Below are 18475 nucleotides of genomic sequence, written 5' to 3'. Positions count from 1 at the left end.
TTTGGAAGAGTTTGAGAAGGATAGGTGTTAGCTCTTCTCTAAATGATTGATAGTATTTGCCTGTGAAGCCATCTGGTCCTGGGCTTTTGTTTGTTGGAAGATTTTTAATCACAGGTTCAATTTCAGTCCTTGTGATTGGTCTGTTTTTATTTTCTATTTCTTCCTGGTTCAGTCTCGGAAAATTGTGCTTTTCTAATTATCTGTCCATTTCTTCCAGGTTGTCCATTTTATTGGCATATAGTTGCTTGTAGTAATCTCTTATGATTCTTTGTATTTCTGCAGTGTCAGTTGTTACTTCTCCTTTTTCATTTCTAATTCTGTTGATTTGAGTCTTCCCCCCTTTTTTCTTAATGAGTCTGGCTAATGGTTTTGGCTATTGTTTCCTTCATTTCTTTTTCATTTATTTCTGATCTGATCTTTATGATTTCTTTCCTTCTGCTAACTTTGGTTTTTTTTTTGTTGTTGTTCTTCTGTGGTAGTTATTTCCCCTATTTTATCTTCCAGGTCACTTCTCCATTCTTCTGCCTCAGTTATTCTGCTATTGATTCCTTCTAGAGAATTTTTAATTTCATTTATTGTGTTGTTCATCATTGTTTGTTGGCTCTTTAGTTCTTCTAGGCCCTTGTTAAACATTTCGTCTATTTTCTCCATTGTATTTCCACGTTTTTGGATCATCTTTACTATCATTACTGTGAATTCTTTTTCAGGTAGACTGCCTATTTCCTTTTCATTTGTTTGGTCTGGTGGGTTATTACCTTGCTCCTTCATCTGCTGTGTATTTCTGTCTTCTAATTTTCTTTAACTTACTGTATTTGGGGTCTCCTTTTCGCAGGCTGCAGGTTAGTAGTTCCCTTTGTTTTTGGTGTCTGCCCCCAGTGAGTAAGGTTGGTTTAGTGGGTTGTGTAGGCTTTCTGGTGGAGGGGACTGGTGCCTGTGTTCTGGTGGATAAGGCTGGATCTTGTCTTTCTGGTGGGCAGGACCGTGTCCGGTGGTGTGTTTTGGGGTGTCTGTGAACTTATTATGATTTTAGGCAGCCTCTCTGCTAATGCGTGGAGTTGTGTTCCTGTCTTGCTAGTTGTTTGGCATGCGGTGTCCAGCACTGGAGCTTGCTGGTCGTTGAGTGGAGCTGGGTCTTAGCATTGAGGTGGAGACCTCTGGGAGAGCTTTCACTGTTTGATATTACGTGGGGCCAGGAGGTCTCTGGTGGTCCAGTGTCCTGAACTTGGCTCTCCCACCTCAGAGGCTCAGGCCTGACACCCGGCAAGAGCACCAAAACCCTGTCAGCCACACATCCAGGTACGTGGGGAGTTTCTTGCCTTTGGTGAAGTCTGAAGTCTTCTGCCAGTGTTCAGTAGGTGTTCTGTAGGAGTTGTTCCACATGTAGATGTATTTTTGATGTATTTGTGGAAAGGAAGGTGATCTCCATGTCTTACTCCTCCGCCATCTTGAAGATCCTCCCCATCTGTGTGTTTTAGATGTAAAAACATATATTTAAATCCAGTCGGACAATCTTTATCTTTTAACTGGATCATTTGATCCATTTAGATTTATTGTAATTACTGGTGTACTTAGATTTATTTTATCATGTTTTTGTGCTTTCTATCTGTCCTGTCTTTTCCATGAGTTTTTCTTTTTCCCCTTCTTCCTTGCTTTCTTTTGGATTGATATTTTCCCCCTTTCATTCTTTCTCTCTCTACTGGTTTGGAAGTTATATCACCTATTTGTACTCGTTTAGTGGATACTCCAGCAATTTTAGCATGCAGACTTGAACTTATCAAAGTGAAATCAATATCTTTATCATCTCCTCAAAAAATATTAGTAATTTAGAACACAGTAGCACTGTCACCTCCTATAAGGTACGTGCTCTTATAATGTATTTGTCTTTTCTTTTAACCCCACAAGATGACATCATCACCATTATCATCATCATTTTAATTAAAAAAATTTAAAATTTAAATATTTAACGGTTGAAGTTTTATTATTATTGTTATTTTGTAAGGTTTGTATCTTTACTTACCTATTTACTTCTGTAATTGCTCTTCATTTTTGACTAAACCTCAGCTCTTCCACCTGGATTGTTCTCCCTCTGCCTGAAGTAAATACTTGACCTTTTTCTTTAGTGAGGGTCTGTTGATGGCAAACTCAGCCTTGTGTGTGTCTGAAATGCCTTTTTTTATACTTATTCTTGAGAGATTTTTGCTGAGTATAGAGTTCTGTTTTCTCTCAGCATATTGACAATATTCCTGTCTTCTGGCTTCTTTTCTTGTTATAGAGAAGTAAGCTTTCAGCCTAATTGTCATTCCTTTGAAGTTAATCTGTCTTTTTCTCTGGCTGCTTTTAAGAATTTCTCTTGTCTTGGTGTCTGTGCAATATCTCTGTGATGTATATAGGTGTGGGTTTCATTTTATTTTATCCCACTTGGCTTCTGGAATCTGTGGACTGGGTCTTCATCAATTCTGTAATTTTATTGTTTTTTAAGAAATATTGCTTGGCTTTCTTCTCTTCTTTTTCTGGAATTCTGAACAGACTTTATGTTAGACCCTTTCCATCTCTCTTCCATGCTTCTTAACCTTTCTTCAATATTTTCCGTTAAAGAAATCTCTGTATTATACTTTAGCTAAAGTATATTTAGCAGTTATTATATAATAGTTTATAATTATATAAAATATAATTTAAATTATATTTTGCAGGTCCATCTATTTACTAATTATCTTTTCAGATGTATCTAATCTAACTGTTAAATCCATCCATTGATTTTTTTTATTGAAGTATAATTGATGTACAATGTTTTAGGTGTACAGCAAAGTGATTCACATATATATAATATATATATTATATGTATATATTCTTTTTCAAATTCTTTTCCATTATAAGTTATTACAAGATCTTGAATATAGTTCCCTGTGCTCTACAGTAGGTCCTTGTTGTCCATTGAGCTTTTTATGTCAATTATTTTATTTTTCATTTCTAGAAATTCTATTTGGTTCTTTTTAATATTGGCTTGGTCATGTTTTAGAGTCTTTTGCTCTTTCTGATATCCAATCCCTCCTTTATTTCTTCAAGCATATTGTAGATATATTTTTATATATTGTCCAATATCTGAAGTTTTTTTTTTTGATCTGATTCTGTTGCTTTTTCTCACTCCAAGGTCCTTATTGTGTGCTTTCTGACTTTAGAATGAGAGTACATACTCCTTGAAACTTTATAGGATTCCTTCGAGACCTAGGTTGAAGGTGATCTCCTCCAGAGAATTTATATCTTTGCTCTGCCAGCTGCCAGAAGGCACTAAGTACTTGAGATAAGATTAAGTGAAATTCTTAGCTTGGGGGTTTTAGATTTCCCAGGTAGTGTGAATTCTGGCTATAAACTTTTTTTTTTGCAGTACACAGGCCTCTCACTGTTGTGGCCTCTCCCGTCGAGGAGCACAGGCTCCGGACACGCAGGCTCAGTGGCCATGGCTCATGGGCCCAGCTGCTCCGCGGCATGTGGGATCTTCCCAGACCGGGGCACGAACCCATGTCCCCTGCATCGGCAGGCGGACTCTGAACCACTGCGCCACCAGGGAAGCCCTATAAACTCTCTTAAGGATCACCTTAAGGTTATGAAATATCAGGGGAGATTATAGTTTTCCTCCTATACTCAGTGTCAGGTTAGAGTAAGGCATTTTCCTTGCAGTCTCCTAGGGAGTTGTGTGTGGGAGGTGGCTACTTCCAATTCAGCCTTACACTGAGTAGGTGGTCTTATGGGTCCCAGCTCTCATTGAGAGCATTACCTCCCACACTTTGGATAGGCCCTGGGCATTGTCTCCTGTCCCTGTGTCTCCCCCCACCCCCAAACTGTGAGACTGAAGCTCAAAGTCCCCAAGTTCTGCAAATGTCCTCAAGGTTAAAATTTACTCCAGTCTACTTTCCCTTCTGGGTTCCTACTTTCACATAGTTTTTGTCCTTTGAGTATTTCAAACTCTTTTTTTAAGTTTTGACCAGAATTTTTACTGTTTACAGTTAAAGTGGGTATCTAGTCCATTTTGCTAGAGAAATAGAAGACTATTATTATTACAACAATAAAAATACAGCTGTGTGGGCTTCCCTGGTGACGCAGTGGTTAAGAATCTGCCTGCCAATGCAGGGGACACGCATTCAATCCCTGGTCCGGGAAGATCCCACATGCTGCAGAGCAAGTAAGCCCGTGCGCCACAACTGTGGAGCCTGTGCTCTAGAGCCCGTGAGCCACAACTACTGAGCCTGCGCGCTTAGAGCCCGTGCTCTGCATCAAGAGAAGCCACCGCAATGAGAAGCCCGCGCGCCGCAACAAACGGTAGCCCCTGCTCGCCGCACCTAGACTGTGTGCAGCAATGAAGACCCAACGCAGCCAAAAATAAATAAAGAAATTTATTTTAAAAAACGTAGGGGCTTCCCTGGTGGCGCAGTGGTTGAGAGTCCGCCTGCCAATGCAGGGCACATGGGTTCGTGCCCCGGTCCAGGAGGATCCCACATGCCGCGGAGCGGCTGGGCCCGTGAGCCATGGCCGCTGAGCCTGCGCGTCCAGAGCCTGTGCTCCGCAACGGGAGAGACCACAACAGTGAGAGAGGCCCCTGTGCCACAAAAAAAATAAATAAATTTTTAAAAAATCAGCATTTTTGTGAGAAATTTCATGATTTTTAAAGTGTTAGCAATGAATCCCACATTAAAAAAAACCACACACACAGAAAAGCCCAAACAGAACACATCTGTGGGCTGGATACTGTCCATGGGTCACCAGTTGGCAACCATTGTTTTGGACTTTGATCCCTGGACGACCCCTTGTGAAAGAATTTATCACCTCCTTTGCTAGAGCAGAACAGAGAGAGGGAGAGAAGAGGCGTAGGGCCACTTGTGTGGAGCTGTATGAGGAGAGAGGAGAGGTGGGCGAGGGAGACGCCAGCAGCGAGGCCCTCACTGTTCTGAATGGACTGGGCTCTGGGCCAGAAAGCCATGTGGTGGATGTGCTGCCTTCTCAACAGCTGGATATGAAAGAACAAGTCAGATCCTACTTCAGGATGCTATTAATTCCAAATGTGAGCTTGCGGAGTCATTCTTTCCATGTGGAATTCATAAAAGAATGTAAAAAATATTTTCAGGGGAAATATGCAATTTCCCTGGAAGATAAGTAAGTTTATAGCACTATTTACATAAAATGAATGAAAGCTACTTATAGGTAATTCTTTCCTAGTCATTGATTAAACAGATCTCTAAAGACTTAACCCAGGCAACGTTCCTTAGTTTTGTTACATGAAAAAAAAATTTTTATAACACATCATTTTAGCTTGTTTAGATGGACTTTTAACCATGCTCTGAATATAAGATCTCATTGTGTTGCATCAAGCCTGCTTACAACCCTCAGGTGGGTGGCAAATGGGATCATCCCTCCATCCCCCATGGGTTGGTAAATGTTCCCACTTTTTTTTTTAACATTTGTCAAAAAACACTTTATGATTGAAATACGACAAATGGCACATATTTAAAGTGTGCCATTTGGTAAGTTTTGACATATGTGTATACCAGTGAAACCATCCCACAATCAAGATAAAAAACATATCCATCACCTACTACCATGAAAGTTTCCTTGTGCCCTTTTGCATCCTCCTCCAACCCCCAGGTAACCGCTAATCTGCTTTCTGTCACTAAAGATAAGTTTGCATTTTCTAGAATTTTGTAGGAATGGCATCATACAGTGTGGCCTCTTTTGGTTGGCTTTTTTCACTCAGTGTAATTATTTTGAGGTTCATCGTGAGTACTGTGGTTATCAGTTCTCTTGCTGAGTATTATTCCATTGTATGAATGTAAGAGTTTATACTTGTTGATAAAAATTTGAGTTGTTTTCAGTTTTGGGCTCCATACAAATGGGGTGCCATGAACATCAGTGTACAAGTCTTTGTATGATCATATGCTTTCATTTTGCTTGGTAAATAAATACGTAGGAATGGAACACCTGGGTCATATGGTCCCATATATGTTTAACTTTTTTAGGAAATACCAACTGTTTTCCAAGGTGGTTATACTGTTTTATATGCCCATCAGTAGTGTAGGAGAGTTCCAGTTCCTTCACATCATCTCCAACACTTGGTATTGTCTGTCTTTTTGGTTAAACCCATTCTAGTGGGGGTGATATGGTATCTCCATGTGGTTTTAATGTACAAGTTACTAATGAGCATCTTTTTATGTGCTTATTTGCTCTTTATATAACTTCTTTGAAGTGGCTGTTGAAATCGTTAACTGGATTGTGTGGCATTACTGAGTTTGAGAGTTCTTTATGTGTTCTGGATTCAAGTCCTTTATCAGATAAATGATTTGCCAAGATTTTCTTCCAGTCTGGACTTGTTTTTCATTCTTTTAACAGTGTCTTTTGAAGAGCAGAAATTTTAAATTTTGATGAAGTCCAAGTTAAGTTTGTTCTCTTTCAGATTGTGCTTGTGTGTTGTATCTAAGAAATATTTGCCTACACCAAGATCATAAAGGATTTGTTTTATGTTTTCTTCTAGAAATGTTAGAATTTAAACTTAGGCTTTTAAAAACAAATAGTTTATTTATTTAATTTTTAAAATTGAACTATAATTGCCCTACAACACTATGCTAGTTCCAGGTGTACAACATAGTGATTCAATATTTCTGTATTCTACAGAATAATCACCACTGTTCCCAATTCTTTATGAGCTTACTGAAATATCTCCTTCCCTCTTCCTACAAAGGAAAGCCTTTTCTACCTCAGGGAGGAAGAGAAACATAGACCACAATGACGGAGACCCGCCAGATGTGCACAGGAAGCTGCCATCCAGTGCTGCAGAGGACTGAGCCATGCTGCTAGGGTTTGCAATGATAGGCTTCTCTGTCCTAATCTTCTTGCTTGGAATAACCATCCTAAAGCCCTTCATGCTCAGGTAAGAAACAGAGAGAGGAGACCTAGAATTTCTAGTTCAAATCAGGTGCAAGCACAGTGGTAGAGGAGGGGAGGGGAGGCTGGCTTTGGTTTCTCCAGAATAACTGTTCCTCTCTCAGTGCTGGGAGGAAGCTGGTTGTGGAGGAAGAGGTGGTAAGAAAGTGGAAGATACTCCTTTGCCGCTCCCCTCCTCCAATCTCAAAATTCTTTCAACAATGGTCCACATATTAGATATTTCTGTAGGTAGTAAAGTCTTTCTTTAACATGTAGATATCCCAGGGAAGGGGATGAGCATGAGCTTTTGCATGAGCATAACAAAAGTTTTTTGAGGGCTTCCCTGGTGGCGCAGTGGTTGAGAGTCCGCCTGCCGATGCAGGGGACATGGGTTCGTGCCCCGGCCCGGGAAGATCCCACATGCCGCGGAGCGGCTAGGCCCGCGAGCCATGGCCGCTGAGCCTGCACGTCCGGAGCCTGTGCTCCTCAATGGGAGAGGCCACAACAGCGAGAGGCCTGCTTACCGCAAAGAAAAAAAAAAAGTTTTTTGAGTCTGAGTTTTTTGAGTTTGATAATATCTGCCTGGCACATAGTAGTTGCTCAATAAATATTAGTTTTCTTCCTTTTAAGTAGTTTCCTTAGTAAATACATATAATAAGTTACCATTTATTAAATATATATGTCAAATATATATTATATTTTATCCTATTTAAACTTATAGCAAGTCCATGATGGAAGCATTATTTTATTACTTAACTTTCATTTTATGAATGAGGAAGCTGAGGCTCAGAAAGGCCAAGTAGAATACCCAAGGTCATATAGCCAGTAAAGAATCTGCCTATTCATTCTGATATAAGACTCCTTGCCTCCTGATACTTAACTGAAGTTTGCTGCAGTGAGGAGGATGGGAGTGTTGATTAGGGCTGTAGAGGAGCTTTTTAATTTTAGAGACAGGCTCACACAACATGGGGTACTTTGGAGGAGGGTGGCCCTGGGTAGGGGGTAAGCAAGGTATACCTCCCCTTTGGCTAGCCAAAGAGCAACAGAAGGCCCAGGGGGTACGGGAAGAGGGAGGCCTAGGAGTTCAGTGAAGAAAAGCAGTCATAGAAAAGGAACTGTGTGGCCTGCTTTTGTTATTCTGTTATCAGATTCATCTCCCACCACTCCTGGGTTACCATTGTTAGGGCGATAATATGGAGGTTATCCTCCACTATAGCACACAGTGCCACCATTAGAAGGATTCCAGGGGAATTGTCTCTCTGATATTAGCAGCAGGAGAATCTGTTCTGCTCCTGATCAACCAGTTTGCTTTTATTCAGTGGACACCAGGAATCTTTTATCTGGTTGTGTTTCCTTCATTGCTTTGGCCACTAGGAAGCTCAGAGCCAAATTTGTGGCCCAGCTTTTATAACTATAGGGGATCTTATGGCCTGGAGGCTACATGTTTGTACCTCACTCTTGCCTTCATTCTAGCTTTCTACCTTCCTTTTCCTGTTACTCCATTTTCCATCTATATATCTATATCTGCATTATATACATCTACATAAGTTCAATAAATGTGTGAGTGTGTGCATGTGTGTGCAGGTCAGATTATTTTTAAAAAATGTGATATGTGATATATTTGGGAGATGGTTTGAAGTTACCTTCTGTAAGCTAGTACCAAACTGTTACTCATATTTAAAACTTACTTTTCTAAGCATTTTTGGAAATAGTTTGCTGGAAGTAATTAAGGGAATGTTTAAGAGTGGTGAGTTCTCATCTCTCTTGCCTTGTGATCTTGTGCCACCAGAGAATAGTTTTGCTTCATAAAAGATGAAAGTTTTCCTTCTTAAAAGTTGAGGGGCTTGGGTAGCTCATACCTGTCCCCACCCCCTTATACCCTCATTTCTCAATCAAACGATGGAATTTGTCTATTTGTAGACAGATAGACGCACAATACTATTGAAAGAACATGCTGAATGTTTCAGCCTTAAATACATTCCTGGTTCTACCTGAAAGCCTCTGGCCTGGCCCTTGTACATAGGAAAGAATATCCCACTCTCTATATTGGAGCTTCCTGAAATCTTCAAGGGAGTTTCAGATCAAACTCTGTTTGGCACTTGGTTAGGATTTAGGAGAGTTTCAAGTTCTAACACAGAAAGGCAGACAACTCTAAATACTTTAAGATGCCTGGTCTAAATAAGTAGAGAAATTAATTTTGTGAAAATCAGGCCAGTGCTAAACCTGTGAAAGAACCTTATTTTCCTTTTTTGTATTTTCACTTGCCCAGTATTTTATTCTTCTAATGCCAAATCTAGTGATTTTTTTTTTTTTTATGCCCTGGGCCTTGAGATCATGTTAAAATGCACTGTGTGTCTTGGGTTTGTTATGTTAATAAAGAAAAATGATTACATACAGTCCAAGATCTTAATGCGAGTGCAGCCTGAACCTAGCTAAACAATGCTTTTCAAACACTCTGGCTTTAGAATTTGCTAATCTAACTTCTTGTGTTTAAGGCACAGGGAAATAAACACAAAGACTCACCTAGATGTGAGTGTGAGGATACATGAGGAGGTGGACCTGTGCATTCAATCAGAGCCTTTCCTCTCACTCTCGTTTACTTTATCTTGGACCTGTTCTCTAATTATTTTATACACAAGTGTCCTTTCTCTTCAACACCACCGCAGAGTCCTCATGGGCAGGAATTTTGTCTACCCCGTCTCATTGCACCTGTGACATTCTGTATATGCAGTGCATGTGTAAATTCTCAAGGAATGTTTTCCAAGTAAAATTTAATTCAGTACAACACGTATTGAGCCTCTACTGGGTGAGAGGCATTGTGCTTTATGCTTTGAGGAACATAAAGACGAATAGGATATAGTTCTTGACCTTAAGGAAATTACTAATAGTAAAAACATGGCAAATTTTCTAATGAGAGATTCCTCATATGATTTGCATTTGCCTTTTTGGAAGTAGAGTGGAATAGTACCTTGTTACCACAACTTTCGGAAGCTATGTTGTCTAAGAGCCCTGTGGTTGGACTCCTTCCAAAGGCACATTTTCACCAGGACAAGCCAGTGGGTGCATCTTGAGATGATGAGGCAGGAGAGATAAGATTTCTGAGTGTGAATCTTTGTGGTTACGGTATTTAGGATAATATTGCTCAAAGTGTGGTTCTCCAAATACCTGCAACTTAAATACTATTAAATATACAGATTCCTGGGCCTCAACTTGGATCAACTGAACCCGAATCCCTGGGAGTGAAGTCATAGAACCCACGTTTTAACAAATTCTTCATTCTAAGAAACCCACTCAGGTGATTCTGAAGTTTGAAAACCATTGATCTATAGTGAGAAATATGCAAGGAGGGTCATAATTGAGATGGAACTTGGCACTTTGCTGCTGTTTGTCCTACTGCAAGGTTCTCCATGCTCCCAAATCATTAGATGCCTTCTGTAATCATCCTACATTGCTTTGAAATAGATGCCTTGGGTTACCACATCAGAGTATAGGACTAAATTTTCTAGGGGTGAAAATCATTTATTTTTTTTCCAAATTGAAGCACTCAGAGAGAAGAATCTAACTGCACTATCATCCACACGCACATCTTGGATGACTGGATGGACTGTCTTTCACCTGTGGTGTGGACTGCTGATGTCAGGGCAAGTACCCGTGTCCGCAGGTGTGAACCCCACCCATTCAGGTCAGAAAGTGCTCCTACATTATAATGAAGAGGCGGTCCAGATAAATTCCAAGGTAGTGTAAAGCTCATGTAATGAAACAGTTCTAATCACAGCAACTTTTCCATGGCAGACTGTCCCTAGCAGGGTGCAGTAGCCATCTCTAGATAAATCTGTTTTCTTCCAGTGAACATTGTGACAATGACCCAATCAGGATAAATGAAGCTAAAAGCATTCTTGGAGGAAAAATGGGGTATATAGAAAAGAGAGGTCATATTGGTGTCTGGAATTTAAAGACTGGGCCAATGAACAGAATTATTTATAATTCTTATTTTTGGCAGTCTTATTTTTAGAGGTCCCATCCCCCATCATATCGAAAATGTTAAAATGTACTTACAGTGCACCTTAAATCAAACAAGTAATTTTTCTTATTAAAGAAATTTAAAGATTATCCTTTAAAGGATACCGAACAGGTTCATATGATTTAAAGGGTACATTTTCACATAACTATAAAAGTTGAGTTGTATTAGATTAGTTGACATTTTACACTTTGTTGTGTTTACTTAAGCACTAATTTCAATCTGATGAGTTTGGTTTTCTATTTTGGATGCAATAATCTTTAAGGTCTCAAACAGTTTTGTGGGCCCTTGGCACAGTGTTGTGAGTGCTTAGTGGATATGGCGATAAACCTCAATGTCTTTATTCCCACATCCTGTTTAGTGCTCAGAAATGGCCATTTCACTATTTGCCCTCCTGGCAACCCTTCCCCATGAGCTATGTAATAGGTTTCATCACCTTCTGAGATGAAAACTCCTCATAGCTTCAGTCTGAAGCGATTTCAGAATTAAAACTTTTGTATAAGTGCTTGTTTTCAGAGACAGTGCCCTCACCTTTCTTCCTCCTCCATATTCCTAGTGCTTCCATACACCTAAGTGCTACTGGGATAGAAATGATTTGCTCGACAGTGCTCTGAACATAAAGGAATTCTTTGATCACAAAATGGGAACCCCTTTTCATGCTTCCACACTCCAGAGAGCCAATCCGAAGATGTCATTCTCATTATAAATATGACCAAATGGTTATCTTCCACTGTTTATTTTGGCCTTCATGACTGATAGATGGCACCCTGATAGTTGGCATGGTGAGATTAACACAATACCTATCCCTCTTATGTGAAAAATATAGCACTGCACTCAGAGACGAGGTAAGTGACAGAGTTCCTTACATGGCACAGCATCAATTCAAACTGTGGAATGGTGGGAGGAGCAAAGGAAGGAGCAGAGAAATCTTAAGACGGTGGCCAAATTAAAGTCCGGGCCTTCAGATACCTGCAATTTCTGCACTTGAGGACCTAATTATGCCTGCTTGCAAACTAACCATGTAGAAGCAAGGTATGACATTTCATGTGGGAAAGAAAAATCTCATTAAAAAGTCTCATTATGGGGCTTCCCTGGTGGCACAGTGGTTGAGAGTCCACCTGCCGATGCAGGGGACACGGGTTCGTGCCCCGGTCCGGGAGGATGCCACATGCCGCGGAGCGCTGGGCCCGTGAGCCATGGCCGCTGAGCCTGCGCGTCCGGAGCCTGTGCTCCGCAACGGGAGAGGCCACAACAGTGAGAGGCCCGCGTACTGCCAAAAAAAAAAAAAAAAAAAAAAAGTCTCATTATGTATTTATTTATTCTATAAATACATAAAAATTCACCATCTTTTTTTTACTCCAAATCTCTCCACATCAGCCAGGGAAGCACTTTTTGTTTCCACAGGGCAAAATGAGCTCACAGTCATTGTGCTTCATCTAATATCAGCTCTAGCTAGAACTTGTCATTGTGGAAATAAATGATGAGGGCTTCTAACCCATTGAGCACAGAACAGCCAGTCTAGTTCTATGCAACATAGTTCACATTAAAACATTTCTCAAAAAAGTTTTAGTGAAGAGCAGTTCATTCACTATAGGAAGATAATAATCTGATAATTTCAGAAAATGTGGACCTACTGTGTTACCTCACCATCCATGAGAAAGGAGGAAAGCCGCTGCCTAGGAAATTCACTAAGCTTAGCCTTATTTGTACTTAACCTTGCCGTGTACCATGTGATTTTTCTTTGAGCGAGAAGTTTTTCTAATTATGCTTTCCGTAAGCGCATTTTGTTCTTTGTGTACATTCTGGAGGGAGTGAGAGATAGCTAGAAATGTGTTATGAAGTAGGGAGAAGCTGTACTGGATGGAATTTAACATACATCTCAGGTAATCTGCATCATAGAAAAGTCCCACATGGATAGTCAACAATTGTCTGTTCTTTAATATTTAATAACCAACCATGGTTATTAAATACTGTCACAAGACTCTCCCAACAAGTGCTTTCCAGGTTAAGCTGAATATGAGTTGAAAACAGAGTTCGTTCTGAAACCAGCGTTCCTCAAAGTATCTTTACAATTTTACTAAAAAAACTGTACATCATGGACAATAGAATGACTTTTGAAACAACTTTTATACGTAGATGTAATCAAAACAGAAACTTTGACTCTAAGCCAATTTAATTCCTTTTAGCAAATAAGTGCAAGTCACACATTATTAAATAAACTGAATAATAGAGCACTATTGACTTCACCAGTAGTGAACATTTTTGGTGTTTTCTCCTCTTTCTAGTGTGGAATAGTGGAGAGAACATGTATCTCAGAGTACAATTTTTTTGAATTTGTAGGCCATAATTACAACTTTTCAGATATGTATCCTTGGGCAATTCCGCTGAACTGTTTGAGCCACTCTTCTCATCTATAAAATGGGATGATCTCTTCTTTCATGAGGTTATTTATTTATTTATTTTTTGCGGTATGCGGGCCTCTCACTGTTGTGGCCTCTCCCGTTGCGGAGCACAGGCTCTGGACGCACAGGCTCAGCGGCCATGGCTCACGGGCCCAGCCGCTCCGCGGCATGTGGGATCCTCCCGGACCGGGACACGCACCCGTGTCCCCTGCATCGGCAGGCGGATTCTCAACCACTGCCCCACCAGGGAAGCCCCCATGAGGTTATTTTTAGGGAAGAAACAAGGAAGAGTATGTAAAACACCTAGCTTAGTTTCTGGTACGTAGTAGAGGTGCTCAAAAATGTTAGTAGATAACAAAACTTTTGCTAAGTTTCAGTTTTCAGTCAGCCTTATCCCTCTTCTGGGTATATACCCAAAGGAAATGAAATCAGTACCTCCAAGAAATATCTGCATTCCCATGTTCACTGCAGCTCTATTCACAACAGCCAAGATATGGAAACAACCTAAGTGTCCATCAACAGATGAATAAATTGTGATATATATATGTATATATATATGTGTATATATATGTGTGTATATATATATATACACACAATATGTGTATAAATACATGCAATGGAATATTTTTCAGCTTTAAAAAAAAAAAGGAGATCCTGCCATTTGCAACAACATGGATGAACCTGGAGGGCATTGTGCTAAGTAAAATAATTCAGACACAGAAAAGAAAAACTGCATTTCACTTATATGTAGAATCTAAAAAAGTCAAATACACAGAAAGCAGAGAGCAGAATGCTGGTTACCAGGGGCAGGGAGGTGGGGGGAAATTGGGGAGATGTTGGTTAAAGGGTACAAACTTTGTTATAAGATGAATAAATCTTGAGATCTAATGTACAGCATGATGACTATAGTTAATAATACTTTATTGAATACTGGAAATTTACTAAGAGAATAGAGTTTAGGTGCTCTCATCACGCACACACACAAAAGGTAACTGTGAGGAGATGATACGTTAATTGGCTTGACTGTAGCAATCATTTCACTATGTATATGTATATCAAATCATCATATTGTAAACCTTAAGTACACACAATTCTTATTAAAAATAAATTCAATCGGTCTTGGTACCTTTTGTTGGACAGCTGGGTATAGGGGCTGGGATAGGGAGCTGCAGGAAAGGATTCCTCCCCACCTTCTCTTGGTTAAATATCATATGCATTTAAGGTCCAGAACATGCTGTTTAAAAGGTCGTAATAAGTTATTTTGTATGCCAAAGACTTCCCCATAATAAAATACATGTATGCATACACACTTTAAATCATTCTGCAAATTGAGATTCTCTAGATTTCTTAAATTAAGGGCACATATCTATTCCATTTCTCAGTAAGCTTGACACCTATCTAACAATATGCAGTTCTTTGGATTTTTCTTCTAACAAATTCAAAACAGTCTGAAACCTGAAGTGTATGAAAGTGTGAAACCTAAAGTGTTTCAAATGCTATAATTTTCCATTTATATAGTGGCTACTTGGTCCATCTCAGGAAAGAGAGACATTATGCTTGAAGAACAAAGTCAGTTTACAACAATGTTAACTCAAAGTCACTCTAACCATTTGGCAAATAAACAAAATTTTTAGCAATTATTTGCTGTGAATTGCTTAGAAGTACTAAATATCAATGCCCATGTGCATTACTGGTCCAAGAAAATCCCAGACTTACCTTTTGCAAGGTTTATGATAGCTGAATGCAAAACCAGTTTGCTTCTAGCTGAACTTCACTTTTCGGTTCTAGTCATCAACTGACTTGGGAAAAAGTCTGTCCACACATACAAACACATTCATACATGTATGTGTACACATATATTTCTGCTTAAAATACAAGCACATAATTCTTCATGCTTAAAGGAAGTTAATATTTAAACAGGTATTTCTCTAATATTCATCACTTTACTGGGACAGAAAACTTGGCTTTTAAGGCATAATAGTTTCAGGTTTTTAGTCAACTATATACTTAGTCATTATTGACAAGAACTCAAATTCAGCTAAATTTTGATTATTAGCAACACTGGTTTGCTGTTAAGTATTAAAAAGAAATGGCAAAATATAATTATCACAGTTTTTTGTTTAACATATAGTACACTAAGGATTGTTTGGACACAAGTCAAAGTAATATTTTTTTTAATGAACAGCGTGACGTTACAGACTGCAAAGTTAAAGTAAAGCAGACATTGACAGTTTCTGATGAGCACAAACAGTAAGTGCAGTCACAGGCCAAACTTCGTGCCGGGAACAGCAAGACTGGGGAGAGGTCTTAAATTTAGTGACACTGTATTATTCTATATTCTCAGTACAATAACACATGCACTTGCTGTGTCAAATACTTTTTGGGCCATCATTAAAAGAACATTTAAAAACATTTTCCTCCTAACTAATGCAGTATACCACAGGACTCCAACTCATTGAATGATAAAGTATAGTGAAATAGATTTGCTACAATAAATAGGGCTAAAGAGAGTGATGGGAACTCCTTTTTGAAGCTTCCAAAGTCAACATTTGATGTATCAGTAGTCTAATTTTGGTAGTGCCACATTCCCAAGATGTTAAAGTGTTACGTTCTAAAAGCATACATTCTTTTAGATTTTATTCAATCCAATAAAGTCTGAGGACTGAGTCACACTGAAACCATTAACTGCATTTGAAACTTTGGTTCCATAGCCAAAAACATTTCTACAAATCAGATGAAGGCCAAGCTGTCCAATACTCTTAGGAACATAAATCTGATAAGAGGATTTTTCTTATGAAATCAATGGATAGTGACCACATTTGAAAATTTATACTAGAATTAAGGAGTTTAGTCTTATTAAAGATATTCTGAGAAAATAATAAAACAGTGAAGGTTTTCTGCCTCCTTGCTATCCTAGAAGGATTAACAAAAGTAAGAATCACCTAAAAGTATACATGGCTCTTAGCATAACCACAAAATTATTGTAGTGAGAGATTAAATAATGTTTTAGATAGATTCATAAACTTAATTTAATGCTTACAAAATGCATTACCCTCCCCATACTTACCAACATGAGGACTGGAGTCTACTGTTGGTAGTGAAAATCAGCTACCAAACTACACTAATATGTACAGTGGACTGATTTTACTTTTTTCTTCCCTGCTAAAACTCTTAAATGTAGTTGTGTAAAAGTTAAGTCGTAAGATTTTCTTATGGCTCGTAACTATCACTTTATGCTAACTAGCATGGCTGAAATATGAACATATCTAAAACCAAGCAAAAGGAATGGCGCTGCATTGATAAAGAGTGCAAAACCTTACTCAAGTGGAGTACTTCAAGGAAATAAGCTTGTTTAAAAACTAACATCCCAACTTGGGAAACTCCTAATCAATTTTAAACTCTTCTGAATTTTAGAACCTTGATGTTTACACCTTTTATAAAAGATGCCTCTTGACTAGGGCTAGCAAGCACTGTGTATACAAATAGAAATGTCTGCAAATATACACACACCAATTTCACTAATAATAAAACAAAACTAATTTCAAATGCCGAATTCAAGAACCTAGTACCATGAGCCTCCTGGCACTACTGCCTTTTCCTAATGGTTGGAGCAATGATTAAATTTTAACACAAATTCTTTCTTAATGTCTCCAATGCCATTAAAAACAAGGCATGCCAACTCTGACTTTATAAATCTAAAATACAGTGCCCTGCAAATTACTGTCGTATCAGAGCCGGAAGTACTGAATTTTAGACTCATCTATTTGTTTTCCTTATTAACCTTCTGAGGTAGAGTTACCCATCCAATTTTATCAGGACCATAGTTATCTTGAGCTAAACACTATATTCTTTGCAGAAAGTGAAAATAACTTTTAAGAGAAAAGAAAAAAGTCTTCCCAGGCCATGGCACATAAGATACGTTTACAATTTTTAATGTAATAATTAAAAAATAAAAATGGTTTGTCTTAATATTTTAAAAAACAGCCCAGCTGTATTATTCTGTCACCAAGAATTATTGATATTGTCTGAGGATTCTATCAGTGCTAAATTATATAGTTCAGCCTTCACAATCCCATCCTTGATGAAGAGTTAATTCCCTCATGGTATGCACAATATAGTCTCACAACTTGCAGCCATCTCTTAGTGCCCCATCTGAGCAGGATGGATATGAAGGATGTAATTCATTCAAGCAACTCCTCCCTGTCCTGCCCCCTCCCTCCACATTCCCCTCTTCTAAAAAATATCTGAAGTATGAAAGTTGTTTTTAAATGGTAGAAGCACCACAATCCATAACACCACATATGGTCTTTAAACTGAAGTATTTTAGTGATGTCTTGGACATCAAAATCAATTTTTAAGGTGGATTTTGAGTGTGTGGGTCCAGCCCAGGTCTGCAGTTTGTGCAGATATAGAAACAAAAGGAACTTATAACATTCAGAAAAAGTTAACTTGCTGATTTTAAAATAATGCTTGAAATTAAATTTCTTCAAAAGTTGGCAAGCGTGAGCTATTGGTCATGAAATGAATTAAATGGATTTACAAATCATTAAGAAACCCAGGTTTATGTACTGTGAAATTCCCATGGTGCCTTTAAAATAGGCTGCTCATAATTTTTTTAATAAATGCCAAATCACTAGATTTTTGATGGAAAAAAAATACAGATGGACTGTGTTTTACCTATTTGAAAATCACCAATCCATTTAAAATAAAATCCAAGAGGGTATATACATTCTAATCAAGTAATTGATTATTTTCCTGATTAATAAGAACTACACTTTACACAAAATACTTTATCAGCAGCTGTTTTCTTCAAAAAACCAATAGTCATAGTTTCACAGTTGAAAAAGTTACACATTAAAATATTTTACAATTCATTGTATATTCACCAGGTTCCCATTTCCTAAAGGGCTTGTAATATAAAGCAGATTAGAAGGGAAAACCTCAAAGTTGATTACTTTGACACTAAGTTTTACAGAGGACACTAAGAACCACAAAAAGCTTAGGTTCTATCGTAAAATAGTGACCAAATTCCATTCTTCTTTAAAAAACTCAATTAGAAACATCTTTTTAAAAAACCAAACTCCACAACATGAGTAACAGATTTTAAATTAACAGCATTCTAAAAATTTTCAAAATAAATGATTTTATA

At 38.4% G+C, this 18475-nt stretch overlaps 1 protein-coding gene across 1 annotated transcript in view; it reads left to right on the top strand.

Moving 5' to 3' along the window:
• Positions 1-12104, top strand: part of KCNMB3 (potassium calcium-activated channel subfamily M regulatory beta subunit 3) — a 92223-nt gene extending 80119 nt beyond the window's left edge. Inside the window, 7 exon segments of the mRNA XM_028491447.2 lie at positions 6725-6913; positions 10448-10512; positions 10515-10565; positions 10568-10641; positions 11481-11559; positions 11562-11624; positions 11627-12104. Of these exon segments, the coding sequence (XP_028347248.1) occupies positions 6725-6913; positions 10448-10512; positions 10515-10565; positions 10568-10641; positions 11481-11559; positions 11562-11624; positions 11627-11874 (769 nt within the window). The 3' untranslated portion in view covers positions 11875-12104.
• The last annotated feature ends 6371 nt before the right edge of the window (positions 12105-18475 follow it).

The sequence above is a fragment of the Physeter macrocephalus genome, chromosome 1, assembly GCF_002837175.3.
Source record: "Physeter macrocephalus isolate SW-GA chromosome 1, ASM283717v5, whole genome shotgun sequence".
Taxonomy (NCBI): domain Eukaryota; kingdom Metazoa; phylum Chordata; class Mammalia; order Artiodactyla; family Physeteridae; genus Physeter; species Physeter macrocephalus.
Note: the sequence above shows the minus strand (reverse complement) of the source record. Positions and strands in the feature narration are given on the sequence as shown.